This window comes from Centrocercus urophasianus, unplaced genomic scaffold, assembly GCF_019232065.1.
Source record: "Centrocercus urophasianus isolate 14NV4802_14NV808 unplaced genomic scaffold, USGS_Curo_1.0 seq_15, whole genome shotgun sequence".
Lineage (NCBI taxonomy): Eukaryota > Metazoa > Chordata > Aves > Galliformes > Phasianidae > Centrocercus > Centrocercus urophasianus.
Window position 1 is genome coordinate 47,505,047 of NW_024884697.1, and position 20,033 is coordinate 47,525,079.

Below are 20,033 nucleotides of genomic sequence, written 5' to 3' on the forward strand. Positions count from 1 at the left end.
CCCATGCACAACTGAGGTCTTAAAACACTTGGGGCCTCAGATAGTAATTTCTTCATGACACAGCACTATCAGTTCGCAGGGGCAAGCCAAGTCCTGGCACAACAGCACACTCAGTTCAAGCAATAGCTATTTGTTCATGCCTTTCTGCGGTAACTCTCCACCCCCATCTCTGTATTCCTTTCACTTCCTTCTGAACTGTGGGCATGAGATCAACAAAAGGAGATTCCCGAACCTTAAATAAGTTTCCTAAAACCTAAACAATCTTCTACAGGATGGGGATCCAAGCTGCTGCAGAAATTTAAACAGCAAGGCTTTGGTTTCAGCAGCCTAATTTGGGTCAGTAACCTGTGGTACCATTTTCCCCACTTCCATTTTCTGCTTTACTTGACAGCTATTTTTATGTTTATCTATATATGTATCTCCCTCAAAGTACTCCCTTTCCCCCATAGTTGCTTCAACTTGAAGTCTCCATTCCAAAAGGGACTTCCTAGCATACTCTCAAGTTAAAAATGAACATTCTGTACGACAAATCTGCGTTATTGACAATTAAATCATGTAGTTTCTCAATTAGCATTTTGTTAGCGTCTCCACAGAAGTTACGCTTACTCTTTCTACCTTCTTCCCATTCTTTTGTTGTGAATTTATCCATCTTCACCCTGTTGCAGCTATACAGACCAGAGTAATCAGCTGAAAATCTAGAAAGCTAGCCAGTATCTTCCAGCACTGCAAGGGCAAAACAACAGCACTGACAAATTTATCTTGCTGCTTTTGGATTTAGATGTAGATTACTAAGAACAAAAAAGATCTATGCATTAAGATAAGTTTGCATTTCTCATCTCCTGCTTATCAGCTAAAACAGTGAGGGCAAATGAAATCCTGTCCGGGTTTTAAAGGGTGCAAGATACCTTCACTCTCACTAAAAATGAAGGCATCTGATCACAAGGAACAGAGCCATGTTATCCTGAAGAGGTTCATAAGGCTGAAGCAACAATATTCTCTTCTGTGCAAATCCATTATTTTTTTGGGAAAAAAAATTCCCCATACAAGAATGTTTTATTGAGCTGTGACTGCTGGCCTTCCACTGCACCCTTCATTGTGAAATTCATTTATTAAAATCAGTAGGTAACACTGCAGGTAACACTGAAAGTGATTTTGACAGCTGAAATACCTTGGGCTTTCAAAATGCACAGCAGGGAAAATTGTCAGAAATAATATAAAACGTTACCAAAAGAACTGCAGAAAGCCACATAACATTCTTTTTCAGAAAAGAAACAAGTAAACAAGAAAAAGCAACAACGAAAAACATTCCTTTTCCCAGCACAAGTTAATAGTATGCTTTTTAACCCTGTCCACGGCAGGGGAGGGAGGGAAAGATTCCAGACTGTCTGAACATCAAAACTGTGTGAACAAATAAGTGAAGGATCAGTTTATGAACACGACACCTGCAATCAGGGATACATCTGCCTGATCCCAGCACAGGGCGCTCCAGAGCAACACAAATACACCCAGGGCTCCAGTGCTTGCTTAAAGCTTGATGCTCACCTCATCAGAACAAAGACTTTTTCCTATAGAAGTTAATGAGATCTTTGTTAATGGCTTCACTGGGAGCAGATCTTGGCATCAGGTGAAAGAATAAAATTCTAGGGACTTATTAAGTACCGAAATGCACTGCTGCATGGAAATGCAACTGTGTGGATTAGGTCACGTACAAAAGCAGTACTGCAATAAGTTTTGTGCATCACTTATTCATTGTCAATTCTTCTGTAGAATAAGACAACAGTCAATTGCCAGTATCAACAGTTTATGCACTTTGAAAGCTAGTGCTGTGCAATGGCTGTTTGATTTCAGTGTATTTCTTAATCAATGTAGAGCTGTCAAAAACAGCTCCCTTCAATGGCAATCCCTGCAGTGATGCTCCAAGATGCATTCCCTTTATTCCCTCCCCTTGGAGATGGTCCCTTTTTGGATGCAATGGAGTATATAGGAGTATAGGCACACTTATGGGCTCTATGTAGCACGTCCCAAGGTTAGAGAACTTCAGCTGCTAACAGTGTCAATTCAGCATCTTTTAACACGTAGACTGAGCTAAAGGAATATCGGTCTTACGATCTCTACGGAAAACATATCTGAGCTATCATTTACAAATAGGACAGTCATCCTCGTCAAAGAAACAAGACTGCAAGTGAATCTTTCTGAAAGGAGCAGCACATCTCGAAGCAGTTAAGCTCAACTTCCCAAGACTGCAAAAGCTGAGAACGGAAATGAGCGCTGCGCGTCACCCTGCCGCCTGGCAACGCGCGCACGCTCCTTTCCGTGTTACTGCCTCCTCATCTGCCCTTGGGGATGTTGATTCTTAACAGAAAAAAAAGAAATCTCCAACTATAGAAGATCAGTCACGTTTATCCTGAAGTGAGATTTTCCAGTTTTGCAACCTGTAGATACGTGAAACAGGATGTGCAGATGTGCACTGTTCTACAGGGAAGCACAAGAATTTACTAACAGTCTTCTCTGAAATAAAATATATATATATATATATAATACACTGTTAGTTTCCACTGTATAAACCTTTGATACGACAGGAAAAGACAGAATTGCACGTACTATTCTTACTGTTTTGCTCTTAAAATAGTGTGGCATACTGCAAAACCAGGTCCTGTATACAATGTATAGGCATTTAAAACATGCTCCTAAAGCAGTAAGACAGCAAGACCCCATGAAGGATTAGCAACTCCTTGCCCAGTTACAATATTCTTTGATTTAAGCAGGAAGCATGACTGTCAAGAAAAGCCAAATCCAACTGGAAACGTAGAAATGATAAATGGAAAAAGAGTTGCTGTATTTACATGCTGTCAGTATCATCAAAATAAAGGAAAAAGAAAAACAGGACATACCAAAAATATCCATTCGAATCTGCAATATTTGCTACAGGTAGTGATACATGCTGATGTTCCAGCAACGCAGAGCTAAGCTATTCATCCATCTGAGGATGGCTCAGAGATCACCTCAGAATCACAAATTCTGATCGTGCACTCAGTACAATTTTGTAACCAATGAAAGTTAAAAATACCTTCTCCACTCCAGATCATGGTCCATTACAAATAACAGGTCAATAAGTGCATTTAATATATATGCCCTTTACAAAGGTTATGCTTTCAAAAAAAAAAAAAAAAAAGTTACAAATTCTGCATTTTAATTTTTATTCTTTAAGTGAAGGTACAACATTATCTGCTGCCTTGCATCTTTTTCTCTTTGCCTTTCTGCTCTGAACAGTGGTATCTCTTGGGTAAACATTAACTCAGAATACTTGCTCAATGTTGTGTCAGGTTTTGCTGGTAACTAGTTGTGCCTCATAACTCAGGCACTTGTGCTTCTGAAAGCTTTTTGGGTTATTTCTCTTGAGGTGTGTGCTATTCATCAATCTCCAGGCACAAATACACCAAACATTCACTCCTGTCTTACAGGCTACAGCTCTGTGCTACTTTCCCAGAAAGCAAGTACTTGTTCTTCCCACTTAAATACAGCTCTTAACCTTCCTCAACATAAAGGTAGATTCTTGTTTGGCTGATGAAGCTATTACAAAGGACCTTCCACCTACTTTCCCCATCTTCTACACACAATAATCATCTCCACAATCTGCCCAAGCTTTCATCTACTCTCCCGCACCAGCACAAGGAAGGGTCCTGGTACTTAAGGTGTCTGCTGCACCTCTGCAAAGTCTTTAGCTGTTTCAGATTTGTCAAACAAACGAAATACTCTCCTGCCACTGCAGTTCTCATGTAGTCAAGAGAGGGCAAATTGCAGCATGGCAGCTCATAGCCATTGCTTTGCTGGCACTAATACTCACTTGGTAGCCTTACACTGCCAAAAGACATGGGGATCAGACCAGCACCTTGTCCATGACTGCTAACTTGTAACACAAGATCAGACTTTGTTTCAGCGAGATACCATTAAAAGAAAGTGAGCCTTGGAAAAAATAACAATAAAAAAAGTCAGAAGGCAGGTTACAGCAGAGTTTTTCCTCTGGCATGGGTTGTTTGATAGAGATTTTCTTACAGGCCTTCATATGGCACACTGGGGTGCTTTCTGCATTGTTTCAATACATCTGCTGTATTACTCTGCACTGGAAGCCTCACACGCCACAAACTGCTGTCTTTGATTCTGCACTCACAATACTCCACAAGATGCTATGCTGTACCAGAAGCGAGCTGCAGCATTAGGTACAACTTATTCTACTGCAGGGGAAAGAAGTTTCAAAGTATAGCAGTTCTTAATATATACAGACACTTCCATTTAAATCTCTCTATTTTCTTCCACTCAAGTGCCAAAACAGTCACTACTCACACAGGCTGTAAACAGACTTTGAAACATGAACTTTGAGTGTCTTGACAAAACCCCCAGTAAGTAAGCTTATTGTAGTTCATAGTTACAGTGAGAAAGACAGATAAGAAAGCCATATACAGAATTAAGGAGACTTTGCACTTTTCATCATGCCCAGCCCTGGGTAGTTCAGATGGGGTACTTGCAGGCAAGCAGGCAGGCAGGGTCATCGTCAGTTGTGTTGGGACACCTCAAAGATTTCACTGCTCACTCTGAAGACTGGCGATTCATGTGTGCTTTTTAGTTTCTTTGTTTTTAAAAGTCTTTAAAGTTGCATCACTCGGAATCAGATAAGTCACTTTAAACAAAGCAAAGTGTTAAGTGTGACAATTTATTTATAATATACTTCCCGCCATCACCACCACCACACACCACCCTGTGAAAGCAAATCCCCTGCTCAAAGGGTGACCATTTTTAGCATGTTTGAAAGAAATTAGACCAACACAGTACGAAGAGACACTGGTCGAATTAGAACATAAAAAGGGGAGAGAGATCAAAGCATACATTTACTTTAACTGTACTGGATTAGCCTGCTTCTCCACTTTCTTAAGAAGTCAACGCACAATTGGTTTAAATTCATACCAATTTTTCCATTATGCTTAAAAGACAAGCTGGGCACAAAGTCTTTAGTACAGGAAAGAACCTCTGTTTCATTTCCCTCAACATTCTTTTCAGATTTCAAGAGGGGAACTGGAAACTACCCTCAACATCTGCTACCTCTTGTTCACTCCCTAATAGAAGCATTAGCCCAGGAAGCATAGCTTAGAAGTTCTGACATAACTGCTATCTTAAGATAGCTTCTCTTGTTCTAGAAGGGAACTTCTGCACAAATACTTCTGTTAAAGCTTCTGGTTCTTGCAGCTGGAGGTCATGGAGAAGGTCCCAACATCACACGCAACATAGTTCTCTTTTAGCAGCACATACTGTTGAAGCAGCACTTGGTGCTGAGAATGGATTATTTTCAAGAGAGCAAGTCTTGTATATTAATTTTCTATCAAGAAGCATGCTAGAGAGAAAACCAGCAAGCACAGAGTCCAGATACACTGCTACACAAGAGATATGGAGGTGCACTGTTGGTAGCTTGTTCCATAGCATATTTGGGAGGCAAAGGACCAAAACAAACAAACAAAAACAACAAAACCTTTGTACAACAGGTAAGGTGTAACAAAGTAACAGTGGCTAGTTTCTCTGTTTCTCATGCTACAGAAGATTTTCTGTAAAAATTTTAAAAGCAATTCCTTAACAGATGGGCCTCAAATTCAGCATAAGAAGGCAGACTTCTTTTTCCCCCTTACTCCTCAGTTATGATGAACATGCTGCTTCATCAGCAATTCAAGGAAGAAGTCTCCCCTCAGGGAACAAAAAAATGAAGGGTGGTGGTAGAATTACAGCTTAAAATCCACAACAAACTATTCTGTAGTCATCTGTAAAGTGAGGGACTCCCTGCTGTTCTCTATTCTAGGCTCCTGGAAGTTACCCAGAATTAGAGCCTATCTAGAAGCTTGAGCAGTATTTTACCAACACTGCACTGACTGTAGTTTTCCTAGTGCTTAAGGTAGAGATCTCAGTTTCCACAAGAGATCAAACATTTCCCTGTCCTAAAGATTCTCTGTTCCTCTTCAACAGGAAGAGAGTGCTTTCTAGTGCCTCTAAATGGGAGAGGAAAATTTCATGATGCTGCACAGCAACATCTTAAAATGATGTTTCACAATTTGACTGGGGCAGGGAGGTGGCACACAGGTACAAAAGAGTAAGATTTTCTTGAAAACAAAAAAAAGAAAAAAAAGAGCCTAAGGGACTCTGGTCTTTGCTTTTTTCCCTCCATTGAAAAAAAGAGAGATTAGAACAGAAAGCAAAAGCTCTGTCCAGTCACAAGGAATCTGTGTATATTCCTTCAGACAGGATAATCTGTTCTTTTGTATGACATCAGAAAGTGCTCTATTAGTGCTAAAGTTGTAAATACGGACACTAAGTTTTTGGGCAACATGATAATCAGGAAATGTGTCTGAACGTTTTGCCAACTTTTTTTTTTTTTTTTTTTTTTTTTTTTAAGATGCAAAATGGCAAAGCCTCCACAAACTTTATTTCTGAAAGTCTCTACAGAAGGCAGAGAAGTCTAAGAGGCTAAAACAACGAGCCCTAACAAGGAAAAGGGGTGTGCTTACAAGGGTCCGTATCTGGTCTCGTATTTAGAAACAATGTTCTTGCATCGCCCCACTTCCTTGCGCAGCTCTGCAACCTCCGTCCTCAGGGCCGTATTCTCTTTCTCAAGGAAGGCTGCCCGAATTGTGATCTGATTCTCCTTTAATCGTCGAGCATCACGGGAACGCTTTGCTGCCACATTGTTCTTCTTTCGTCTTGTCCAGTACTTTTCGTCCTGGAGCAGAAAGAAATAAGAAAAAAAAAGATGCCAACCTGACATTTTGTATCAAATGAACACCTGTGTCCTATAAGGGCACTACACGCCATACTTGAGAGCTTCCTTCGTTGGTTTGTAAGGCTCAGATGCTAAAATACAGGCAACAGAGCACTGTAAGATTTCATAATCACATGCAAGTCTTGCTTTAGCATAAACAAGATGCCCTCCTAGAACTGGGGAGAATAAAAGACCTGGCTACTATGCTGTCCAATTGAAATCTGCTCTTGACTTAATTTCAATTCAAGAATGAACTTCCAAGAAAAACAGCCTGTTCTCTTGCCTGCTCAAAGCTAGAGCAGGCATAATGCTGGGCAAATACATACACTGGCCTTCAAAGCGCAGCCGATGTGGATGTGATCAGATAGTTCTTCTAATTTCTGTGTATATCATTTTCAGTTGCTCCTGTCTGGTAATTATCTCATGGTACCAAACCAGCAAAACAGCAAGAACAGTGGTTTACTTGTCAATTCTATTCCTGGCAATGCTTTTCCCCAGTCATGTATGTACAGCATGTTACCTTTATATGTGAGTGTGTTTGGTCAAAGAGTGAAAAATTTTGATCACAGCCTAGAGAAGTCTGCAGTAATAAATCTGTTACCTTTTGCTCATCTGGGACAAAAACCTTCTTTGCTTTTTTAATCATTGGTTGTGGTTTCAGGTCCTCTTCAGTAAACTTGTGCTTGCGAGGATTGAAAAGCTCACCACCAGGCACACTGGACAGCACTAAATCAGCAGGATCAGGATTAAAATTCACCTCAACTTCTACACAGTCAGGATCAATGGGGCTGGGTGTATTTCTCTCATTTTGCGGTGGGGATTCTGGCAAAAACAGAAGTTGCAACACATTCAGCAGGATGAAGAGAATTAACTCAGAAGCCACGCTGGATACCTCTGTTGTTGCAGCTAGCATTTAATAGCACTACCTGATATTTCTCTAATGCAATGCTTGGTACTGTATGTCCACTGTAACACAAGTTCCAGGACCATCTGCCAGACTAACAGACATGAGTAGACAGGTGTGGGACAAAAGCTAAGACTTCCTCAAAGTGTTTTTTTGCACTTGAGCACATTTAGGGTTGCTACAGCAAGTTTGTTTCTAAGCATGGAAATTGTATCAGCCTGAGATTTGTCACTTTGAAAACATCACAGAAAAAAAAAGCTTGCCCAAACACTGCAGTCTTAAGTCCTTCAAAGGTAAGACAATTGCATTACCAAAGGACTAAAGAAGTGTAGATTTGGTACAAATTTAAATACATGCTACAACCTTGCCACATGGGAACAGAAGTGCTCCAACAAGCTGCCTGACAGCGTTCACATGAACTTTGACATATTTATGCAACTTAGCAACTCAAGTTCATCGAGTTTGTAATATCAGTGCAACCTGAAGCAGCAATCAATGAATAAACCTTTTCATATGCCACCTGGAAAAAAAACAAGCAAATAACACACCTTATGTCTTACAGAAAGAATTTAATGTTTTGCTTTTCGCATAGGTTCCCAGGAGGAGGTCCTCAGCAAAATGCTTGCTGTAAACTCTGCTCCTGAAATAGCACTGTGCAAGTTTAGTGGCTAAGAAGTTTAAACTCCAAATCTAGCTCAAACCCTACTCATGAAAAGCAGAAGTCTCTCAGTACCATTTAAGTACATAGTTTTGTTTCTTTGTTCCTTCATTCTCTCTTCAAAGCAACACAGAATATTAAACTGTACCATTAATAGACCTTTTCCAAAGGTCAGTTTGCCATTTTCACAGGCAAGCAAGGAAAGGCTGCCTTTTTATTTATTTTTTTTTCCAATTAAGCATTGTTATTTGAGGGACAAACCAAGGCAGTACAAGTGACTTGGCACAACCTATCAAATCTGTTAGAAGACAATCTGAGCAGCTAAATTCACAACACGCCCAGCTTCTCACCAAATAAGCAAAATTAAGAAAGCAAATTCTTTATGCTGGCATTCCAGCTCCACTGATTTCAAAAAGAGAAAGGCTGCATGCTTGTAAACATTGACTCATGTTTCCAGCAAGGAGACTGAGGAAGACGAGAGGCAGCATCTTCATGAATTGACACATGGGCTACGCTGAGCACTTTCCTGTTACTTAGCCTGCCACAGCTAACAGCAATGGGTTAGCACATCTCCTCTTGGATCTGAAGAAGCACCTGTTGATAGCAGAACAATCAAAACAATTCCATCTACCTGTGCTGGAGGCTGCTTCAGATTGCTGGTAGACGGCAGTAGATGACGAAGACACAGGAGAACCGGTGGATGCACTGGCTGGCTCCTTTTCTTCCAGCTTAGCCACAGGCATGAGTGGATTCTGGTTCAAATCCAGGTGAGTAGGGCTGGAAGGAATTCCATTCTCGAGGAGAAATTCATCCAGATCCATGTACTCCAGATGGAAAGACTCTCCATCGTAAGGAATAGTTTTGTCCCAAATAGGTGGCATGAGGGAAGCTGAGACTGCCATAGTGCTGGCAGCTGCTGCCTCATCTTCCTCAAGCTTTATCTTCTTCTCTTTATCTGAAAGATACAAGTAGGTCACTGCACAAGTTGCAGCTTAAAATAAAAAAAAAAAATCCCATGGAAGAAAATTCAGTAAACCATATTTCTGCCTCAAGACATGATCTGGAAATGCAGATGTTGAAAGGCAACATTTGTATGCAGCTCAGCATAGTGTGCTTTGCCCCCCTGCAAGGGCTGGACCACAGTTGAGTAGCCTTGAAGATCATCAACTCCGCAGTGAGAACTCACCAAAGTACACTATAATACTGCATCTGGCTTATTATTCACTAGCCACTGCTAAATAGACTGGTTTTGCTGCTGTGGGTTCATTTGTCTTTCCCTGACTTGTCCTGGAAGATGGGGAAATGAATGTCCTGACACAGAATTACAACAGAAGCCATTAAGAGAACTTTGAGGAAGCAGAGTAGTTTATTCCATGCACGAGGGAAAGAAGGTGCAGAAGAATAATTTAGATTGACATTCAGAAGTAAATAAGAGTTTTCAGATTGCATTTGAAAATCAGCTAGAAGGGTCCACAGCACATCAGAGACCCAGACCACTACTGTTCAGTATTGTAGATGCATTCCTTTCTAAAATGACTCAGCATGTCCACATAAAGTAATAGCTCCAAATGCTGTTCACTATAGATAGCTCAGTGTACCTACACACAATTTTTCCTCTTTGGGGAGATGTCTGATAAGGCATACTCCCACATCTCCACCCCCAAGCCAGAAAAGACTGATGAGCTCTCCATTTACTATGCTACAAAGCATGTAATACTGAAAAATGGCTGTTTCTACATTCCCCATAGCTACTGAATCTTCACAACTGTCTGGGACAGAATCCAAGCAGAAAACTCAAGTTATGGAATAATTACATAATTTAAGAGATAAAAATAAATCAGCAAAAAAAAAAAAAAAAAAAAAATCCAAGTTCTGTTCCTGATCCAGTTCTCCTCATAGCTATGCAATTCTACCTGCACTGCAAGGAAGCACTGCAGAAGCAATGTTAGGGCAGCGACTACTGAAGCCAGTGCTGTCATCAAAAGGAACAGTCACCAGGTGCAGCTGTACCAACTGGGAACTGCATCTTATCAAGGAAGCAGATAAAATACCCACTCGGAGGGAACAAGGGCTGCAGGGAAGTACACTGGAGCACTGTGGATCTCCAGCATCTGCACACATCAGCCTAGCAAAACGCACAAGCCCTCGGCAATAGGATATTCCAGACCAGCTAAAATATACTAAAGGAGTATTCTACTTCATCGAGGTGGGAGTGTGGTTGAAACCGTGCTCCAAATCAGAAAAGCCTATTTATATAAAGCCTATTTGATAAAACTGGCATTCCTTCCACTGCTGCCTTAGCTGAGACGGAACTGAGATTGAAAGAGCTTTTTATGGCTCAAAGAACAGCACTGCCACACAAAATAAATTATCGTTTTCATCCACCATCCCCCGAACATTTTATACAAGAGATAGCTACTAATCTAAGCACACAAGAAAATACTTATCAGCTACAGACTTGGGACTAACAGTAAGTACCTAAAGGGTAAGCTTTGTCAACATCATCTCCTTGCAGCTATGGGCTGCTCCCCTCACAACTTCACACCGCTGCCTCTCAACTTCCACCTCCCAACACCTATCCCTGCTATAAACTCCTTTACTATCTTCCCTACCTTTTCCCAGGCAAAGCAAATGTTCAGGTTAACAGCCACGATCCAAACTAACCGAATGTTCTAAACAGCTTGTACTCGAAGCAAGTAAAGAAATGCTGTCTGCTCTGTTTCACACACAAAGATGACGTCACTAGTGAGGCACACTCCACCAAATCAGAACAGCCATTTTACATCAAGCTTTTGAATCTAGGATAGTGCATTCCCGTAAGGTTTGCATATTGCCCAACACAACCACCCAGATTTGTACAAGGAGTGGTGTACAATCCCGTAACAATACAAAGCAAGTGACAATAATGATTTCTGTATAAATCACTTTATTTTTTTATCAACATGACAGACAACTTGTGAACGTCGAATCAAAGCATTATCACCCCTTGGTCTTAAAAACATCAGTATTCCATTATAAACTATGCAAGTCTTAACACAGACAGTAGTGCATGGGCATTGCAACATCTAATGCAACATCTCAAAATACAAAGCTTAGCTGTTGCGTCTCCAACCCCTCCCTTCCCTCCTCTCCCCCCCAGCCCAGAAGATAGATGCCATACTGCAGGCACGTGTGGCTCTTACAAGAGCTTTCAGAGCCCCACAGATGTGCACCATCATCCTGCTGTACTTTAGTACCCCAAAAAGACCACAGCCCTTCCAACTTCCTCTTGCTATTGTCCCTGGCTCACATCAAATTAAATCCTTTCTTCACATGAGAGGACCACCTGATTCTTTTCCTTTTGCTACACGTTGAGAACTGGACAAGCACTGAGTCCCCAGTGTGGTCTTTGTTTAGCTACGCTGTCTCTTTCTCCACCCTCACTTCTAGCAGCAATATCTGAAACAAAATTAAAATAGCAGCCGTTAGCAGGCATACTGAGTGCCCGTGTATTTCAAACATGACGCATAAAAAGAACTGTTGTGTGATCATTTTTACACTGACATTTTCCCACTGGCTTTCTTTCAATTCATTTAATCTTTATTTCCTGCTGCACAACATCCTGCTGGGTACACAATATCTAATGAAACACTAATTAACTTCTTGCATCTTGAGGTGAAAGTTTCCGCCTGCCCCAGCACAGGGACCTGAAACATTAATTCTCCAAATATATTTATAGTGTAAACAGGTATTACCTGACAGCAGAGCTGCAGTATCCTAAGAGGCTCCATTTGCAGTGATTCAAGGTCACCCTGGTAAATCTGGACTGTAGTTCTGCAGCTGAAAGCTCACGTCCAATTTAGTCCTCTCATTCTGCTACTATGACCTATTAACTAGCTTGTATATCTGCTGTTAAGAGAGGTCACTAGTTTACCTTAAATAATTCTGGCAACAAAAAATCAAGAACTCCAGGTCACTAACAGCTGGAAACACTCATTTTAGCAAGCTGGAAAGAGCTTTATTGTTCATGCTTGTTTTTTCACAAGACAAGACGGATGTTTAGGCCACTACCAGTACCCACACTTTTGAGGAAGCCCCCCCTTCATCAAAAATATTCTGCCAAATTATACAGAAAATGCTGTATAGTCCAAGGCTGATTCTTCCACAGATCTTCAGCCCCACCTGTGACAGTGCAACAAGATAGGTTTTAGAATAATGTACTTCTGATGCCCATTACTGTGATGTTTGTTGAGGCATTCCTGCCAGACCAGCATGCAACTGGTGATTAAGGCATCCTTTGGACTGGAGAGTATGCAGCAGTTCATTATTAATAGGCAGGACCTACACTCCTGCTCCAAAATATTAATCCTCTTCCCTTACTCCACAGACTTCATTATTTTAAATTACTGGGTTTTTTTATTTAACCCTTATGCTCTGCTCAAGAACAACTTACAAGTGCTGCTGCATATACTCAGTACATGGCAGTGCGTTCAAGATGATGGCATTCAGTTGGAACTGGATGTCCTCTGCTGTTGCTCAGAAGGATTAGAAAGCCTGCTCGCTTACTGGGTAGTCAAATTACCCAGGGCAGTTGGAAAACCCATAGGAAGCTTGTGCAGACTATAAATGGACACAACTGCAGCTTGTTGATACCATTTACCTCAAAATAATACAGCAAATTGTATATTGTCAACACGCAAAGCACACGGGAGCCTTTCTTAGAAAGCCTGCTGACACTTTGGTTCCATCCATGCATTGTAAAGGAACAGAAAATAAAAGAAGGATCCTCCGAAGTCAGTAGTTGCAATTGTACTGGCAGGTCTTTTGTAAAATTAAGAACAGTTACCTGCTAACAGCGGTGCCTTTTTTCTCTGTCTTGCAAACATGCAGAGAATTGAAGCATCGAGACCAAAACAAACAAAGCAACACGTTTCAGGAAGCATGAAATGAAATGACATAGTGCCAGGTGAATTAAAGGAAGCCCAGGGAGAAATTTAAGAATGGGAACAGTGTGAACTTCATCCCAGTGTGAATGGAGAGGGGTAATCAGAATTCAGCAGGCCCACCAATAAGCTTAACAGGGTCATACTGTGTGCCTTCCCAAGCTGGAATGGGGTCATCTGGTAAGGGGAAAAGAATTCAGTGCTTCTCATTCTAGAGCGGTGCAAGGCATGAAATCCTTATTTCTTTTAAAATTTCACAGCTCCAAATGCTGGACGTAGAAAACAAAGCAGCCATATCCCGTTTGGCCACCACACACCACCTGAGGTTGTTTCTGATAGCACTGTCACCTCTAAAGGGTATTGGGTGAGGATAACAACCTCAGCGCTGCCATAACACTGGAGATTCAAAATGCACTGCAGCATCCTGTGCCATAGCAACACGGCCAACCTCTATCCGAGGCTGACCTTTCTATTATTATTATTATTATTATTATTATTATTTTTTTTAAAGCAGAAAGGAGAAAAAGGTATTGGCCAGAATCACGAGACGAATAGGTTTACGCAGTACTGTGCAAGGATTGAAAACGCCAATGGCTCTGCACTGGGAAGGCTGCAGCCAGCCCTGTTTGCACAACGCTGCCCTCAGGAGCAGAGGAGCCCCGGCCGGGCAGGACGGCGCAGGTACCGGGCACACCCTTGGGGATTAGGCTCGCTTAGTGCCTAGAGCAGACAGAGGCACCTGAAGGCTCCTTCCAGCCCAACTTTGCGGCAACGGAGGCGGCCGCCTCCCGCGGCACACCCTACACCCCTCCCACCTGAAGCGTTTCTCCCCGCCTCGACGCACCCGGAGCGGCCCCAACCTCTCCCCCCGGCACGCTGCGGGGCTTGGGGCGGAGAGAACGGGCGCAGGGGGCGCCCCCCGGATCTCCACCCCCCCAACCCGCACCGGGCCCGCCCCTAAGGCGGGAGGACGGCGATGGCAGAGGGAGGGGAGAGCGGTGGAAGGAGGGGAATGGGAATGGAGAGAGGGGAAGCGGGGGGGGCTGGGGTGCCGCGCGCTCCCGCCGCCCACGCGCGCTCACCCAGCCTCGCGTCCCGCGGGGGGTTCTCCATCAGCTTCTTCAGCACCAGCGGGAAGGCTCCCGCCAGGCCCTGCTGCTCGGGCTGTTGCGCGACGACCCCCGCGCTCCCCCCGGCTGCCGTGGGCTCCGCTGCCGCTCCTCCCGCCGCCGCCGCCGCCGCCTCCTGGTGCGCGGCGCGGCCGGGCATACTCCCCGCGAGCCGGCGGGCGCCTGATGGGCTGTCAATGGTCGCCGACGGCCACGGCGTGCGGCGCCAGGCTGCTGCTGCGGCGGCACCCCGGGACCCAGCGACACCGAGCAGCTGGAGCGGAAGGGCGCATGCGCGCCCGCCTCTCACTTCAATATTCACGAGCGCCGCGGTGCCGCCCACCCGAGCCCTCGCGACTCGACCCGCCCTCTCCGCGGCGCCGATTGGCCCGTGCCGCTCTAGGGGCGGGACCTCGCCGCCGGGCTCCGCCCTCCCCGCCCCTCCGCGGCCGGCGCGGGCACGCGTCCCCCGCCCTCCGGGGCACGTGCAGGGGCAGGCTGCGGCGGCTCGTTAGCATGCGAGGCCCCGCCCCTCGCCCCTCCTGTAGAGAGCTGCGTCACCGCCAACTGCTCCTAAAGGCGGCGGGAGGGGCGGACCGAGTGCGCGCGTGGGCGGCGGAGGAGCAGCGCCTGTCGCGGGGTGGGCGCGCATGCGCAGAAGCGAGAGATTTTCCCCCCTCCGCGCACACACACGGCCTCTGGCCTTCGGTAACCGTTAGCGGCTGTGGAAGCGGTATGGCCGTGAAGTGCTGTCGCTAGCCCTGATCTCCGCGGGTCCAGGCCCGCCGTTGGGGAGCTGCATCACAGCAGCGGTTGCTGTGGAGCGAGGCCCCGCCCTGGCAGGAAGATCCCTAAATGTCCCTTGTCTGGAGCCCGGGATCGCCGTGCCCAGACGGCCTGGATTTAATCTCCCTCTGCCCTACATTGCAGTGCGGCCGCTGCGTGCCCCACATAGCGTGAGCAGCCAGGAGGGACGTCAGCTGCCCTCAGTGGTCCGGGCAAGGCCTGCCTTCTATTCCAGTGGCAGGGATTCGTGCTGGGATTTAAGCTTCTGAAGGCGCAGGGAGATGTGTGCGTGCCAAGTTCATCCCCCAGAGCACAGGCAGAGCGTATGGAGCTTCTGCCGAACGAGCAAGCTCGGAGAAGTGACAGCACCACAGACACAGGCCTCTGCTGCCAGCAGCTGCTGCCTCCTGAAGGCTCTCACTGAAGGCTGGCTGCAGCAAACCTGCCCGGTGCTGCGAGCAGCCGGAGGAACGGGCACACAGCTCCTCTGCAAGAGCCCTGGCTGCACCCTGCAGCACCAAGGCTGAAAGGGCAGAATGGTTCTCCCCCCTAAAAGGGCCCTATCCCTCCTGGCAGACAGTAATGCTGCCTTGCTTCAGCTGCACCTCTGCAGACCTCCAGGGCAAAGGCTTCAGAAATAACTTCAGACATTGTGGTTTCAAAGCACAGCTTGACTTGACCGTTTCTAATAAATCTCAGTGGTCACGGAGACACAAAATCAGGTCTGAATTCCTCTCCGCACGCCCCAGAAGAAAGGGACAAGATTGGAAGTGACATGTGGTAGGTGCTCCTCACTGATACCTCACTGCAGCAAGCCCTTGTCCAACTCAGAGGGACATGGAGCACACTCTACCCTAAATGCCAGCTGCTTCTCTTGCATAGGCTGGAGACAGAATCTCCTTGACAATGCCAGCTCACATGGAAGGCCACCTGGTGAATGTAGGATGTTGGAGCAGTGTGGGTTAACATATCATTGCAGCTGATAAACCCAGCTGCAAAAGCATGCAGAACAGGTCATGCTCCATTGCCTGGTGTGCTCCAGGGCTGCCACGTGCCTTTCACAGGCTCCTTCTGCCTTGCCAAGCTCAGCTGGCAGAAGAAATAATCATATGAGTAGAAGAGGGATGGCACTTCACACGGGACAATGAAAGACAGATGTCAGACCACACAGGACAGAGGCAGCACATGCAGCTCAGCAAGGGGCAAGTAAAGGTTTACAGTAAAGCCCTTGCCCAGGAAACAGCTAAATGGTAGGTGGTAACAAGAACACAACCTAGCAAGGCTGGGAAACAGCAGCTTCTTATGAATAGGATGAGGGGACTTGGCCAAAGTGGGGCAGGCTGCAGGCTCCCCATTCAGCTACAGCTCTCTGGGTTGCTTTGTTCCATTGTTGTTGTGGCTGGAGGCCCCCAGGGATGATGCTATGTGTCAGTACAGTACATAGCTCCTTCAAGGAATGTGCTCTGTGTGCATCCCCCCCTACAGATTAAATGGCAGCTACTTTGCTGGGTGACGTCTGTGTGAATGGAGGTTGCTACATCCACTCAGCAGCCTTTCCTCCAGGGATTTTCCGTTTAGATTGATCATGCTCTTTCTCCAGCCCATTTCCACCCCAGCTAAATAGTTGCTGAAGCTAAAGTTCACTCTACGCTGCCACTGCCTCGTGACTGTGCATGGGGAGGGTTCGGCCTGCACAATGTTAGCTGTTCTGCCTGAGGGCAGGAGGTCCTGGGGAGCATTCCTGTGGGTTCCCTCTCACAGCACCCTGCCTAGGCGTCGGCTCTGCCCCACCAGCAAGGAGGGAGGTTGCTCTGAGAGCTTTTCCTTACTGCTTCAAGGGAGTAGGGATTCAAGTTGCTGCCAGCACGAAGTGGACATTGCTCCCTCAGCTGTACCTTCCTGGTTGAGTTGGGATCTGCCTGGATCTTTACACTTGGTATTTTGCTCTGCAGACGAGGAGGAAGAGAGGGGGACAATGAGATGTGAGGAGAGGAATGCAGTGGCCTTGGCTGTCACTGTCGGGGACAGATGATGCAGAACAGCCCAGCTTTGATGCAGCAGGGAAGGAAGCAGAAAGCAGCCCAGTGCTAAGCACAGGGTGGGACATGTCCAGCAAGTTCTGCTGGGAGGTCTGAATCCTCGTTTCAGACACAGGGCCAAACAAAACCAGAAGAGGGGTGTGTAGGTATGGGGACCCAGCAGGGAGAACAGAACTTTGTGGGAAGCAGGATGTGATGGGAACACTGGCCGCAGGAGGGAAGCGGCACAATAATCACAATTCTGAGGGTTACATGAGGTGATGCTAAGAGGCAGGGTGATCCCAGGACTGAAGAGGAAAGCTGCCACAAGACAGCAACCTCAGTTGCCAAATAAGCCACATTCAGTTAAAATGAAATTATTTCCTCTGCAAATCATTGATCCCCAACAGTCCCTACTCCTACTTGCCAGACAGACCAATCTTGCCAGCACTCCCCCCTTGGATTAGCTCAATCCACCTGGCTGTGGAGACCAGAGGTCTCAAAGGGCCAGCCATACTTCAGCAGAGCCCCAGCAAAGCTCTGTGCCGTGTGAGCCACCTCTGTCCATTACCGGTTGTCTCCCAGCCAGGTCTGCTTTCCACATGGGCATCAGTCGGCCCTGAAAACATGACCTGCTTCCAACATGTGGCTTCACATCATGTGGTACGTAAGCACACCAGGTAAAGCACGCCAGTCAAAGTCTCAGCAAAGGAGTGAGCCAAGCAAGCTCACAGATGGGAGGAATAAAGTAATGTGATAAAATAAGCTTCTGGAAGGTATGGGCATTTCCCCTTCCCTTTTCCCACAGTGTTTGCTGTATTCCAGCAGGCAGCTGCTTTACTGCCACGGCATTCTTCTTTCCTGTTGACAATCAGGGCAAAAGGAAAGCTCCCCTCCGCACTGTGGGCCTGGCTTTTCTGCTCCCAGCTTGGGTCACGCTTGCCCTCAAGACTGCGAGCTGTCTGCCTTGTCCTCTGGCAGCTTCCTGCCCAACAGCCAACTCAGCAGGAGTTCTTTTTGGTGAGTTCAACTTGCTCGTGCCTGGACATGAGCGTATGGTGCTGAGGTGTTCCCACACACTTCGCTAGCACTTGTCAGCAAACATTACAACACAACAACCAAAAAACAGCTTGCCAAGGGCATGTGGCATCCCATCCAAAACCATCAAGTCCGTGAGTTATATGATGGGCGCTTGGAGCGTGCCCAACAGGAGAGAATTGGTCAGCCCAGAAGAAGCACAGACTAAACAACTTCTTGGATCATTTCCATTTGTTTTCTTGGAGGCTGCAGAGAGTGGGAAAGCCTAGGAGTACCTGAGTGCTCTTGCAAAGAAAACACATTTGCTTTGTTCTGTACCTCAGCTTCTAACCGATAAACAACTGCAGCATCATGCACAAAGTTTGCACAGAATCAGCCAGCTGGGCACCTCACCCCAGGCAGTGCACATCTGGGGAGCAGTAGTGTCCAGAGACTGAACACTCATTAACCGTTACATAGCATAGATAGAAATCCTGGAAGTTGCTCCTATGTGAGCACAAAGGTTTGTACCCAATTCTTCCCTGCTCAGAAAGCTTTGAGGGCGTTCAAGAAGTAGCTGAGATTAAAAAGATCAGGAGCTCAGCACTCCTGATGGATTTTGTAATCAATCCATCATCACTGCTGTTTTATTCCCAGCTGCACACCACACTCACTCCCAGCACTCCCCAGCTCACTTGGTGAGGCAGCACACCCTTGAAAAGTTTGCAGTGAACAAACTTCTGCCCGCTTCTCGCATTGCAATTTATGGAGAAAAAAACAGACCCCTAAGCGTTCCCTCCGTCCTACCTGTCATTTTGTTGGTCCAGGGTAAGGAGTACTCCAGCAGGGACTTCAGGACTTCGGGAAAGTCCAGGGCAGCGGGGCCCCCAGGGCTGTTGCAGACTGACATGTCCTGTGCCGGGACTGCTCTAGAGAGGCCAATGGAGTGCCAGCAGCCTGGCCGCCAGTGCCGCAACCCACTCGCCTGGACCTCACGAGAGGGGTTTGGAGGCACCCGGAGCAGGCTTTGCCAAATAACTCCGGCTGAGAAAACCCAAGGAGGAAGGGAAGCAGCTTGGTGGAGATGCAGTTTGCCCAGCTGTCTTCACCTCCCCCACTCCCACTCTGAAGTGGCCAATTGTGGAAATCGCTTGCAGCCTAGCAGGGCTGGGCCGGGCTGCTGGCCAGCACGGTTTTACAGGGCCTCTCGCAGCCAATCCGACTGCGAAGAACTGGGCCAGTTATCTAACTTTGAAAAGGCAGCACCCTTTTCTTTCCCAAGGTGTTATAATAAATACAAACACTGTGGCTGTGAGCACAACAGCAAATGGATCTGTGGAGCTATGAGCTGCCCAGCCTGCCCCATGGAGACATACACATCGTGCTTGCATCTGCCTGCTAGCTTTCCAGCTGTCAGAGAGGCAGATAGTGCCTGTTTTTCTATGATGTATCACTTACTGTGTGTCCATGCTAAGTCCATACTGATTAACAGTGAAAGGCATCTTCCTTATCAAGTCTGCATCAGGCACAAAGCGCAGAATTTCTCTTCAGAAGCGACACAGAGTTTTATTGGAAATCCAACAACCTCCTCTCAAAGCGGTGATGTGAGGCAAGTTCATGTACCCTGAGAGTACTCTGATAACAGCTGGTTAGGTAAGATCTGCAGCATGCAAGCCCCTTCTATTAGTGAAGGATTTTTTTTAGTGTGGAGGATCGACAGGAAGCAGGAAGAAAAAGATCTGATCTTCTTTATAGGGATCTGTCTTGGCAAGGAGCGGCTTACATGTGCTGGGGTCTTCTCTTGCTGAGTGCAATAATGAGAACAG

At 46.0% G+C, this 20,033-nt stretch overlaps 1 protein-coding gene across 2 annotated transcripts; it reads right to left on the bottom strand.

Moving 5' to 3' along the window:
* Positions 1-1,089: 1,089 nt before the first annotated feature.
* Positions 1,090-19,328, bottom strand: TEF (TEF transcription factor, PAR bZIP family member). Of its 2 annotated transcripts, XM_042815986.1 has the most exons (5): positions 19,015-19,328; positions 8,987-9,310; positions 7,395-7,615; positions 6,543-6,754; positions 1,090-4,675 (listed from the first exon to the last, which is right to left on the bottom strand). In XM_042815986.1, exons 1-5 carry the CDS (start codon positions 19,115-19,117, stop codon positions 4,654-4,656), a joined length of 882 nt encoding a protein of 293 aa, XP_042671920.1. In that variant the 5' UTR covers positions 19,118-19,328; the 3' UTR covers positions 1,090-4,653. The 2 variants fall into 2 exon arrangements, with proteins under 2 accessions (XP_042671920.1, XP_042671921.1); XM_042815987.1 differs by lacking the exon at positions 1,090-4,675 and having other exon boundaries at positions 4,695-6,754.
* Positions 19,329-20,033: the final 705 nt, after the last annotated feature.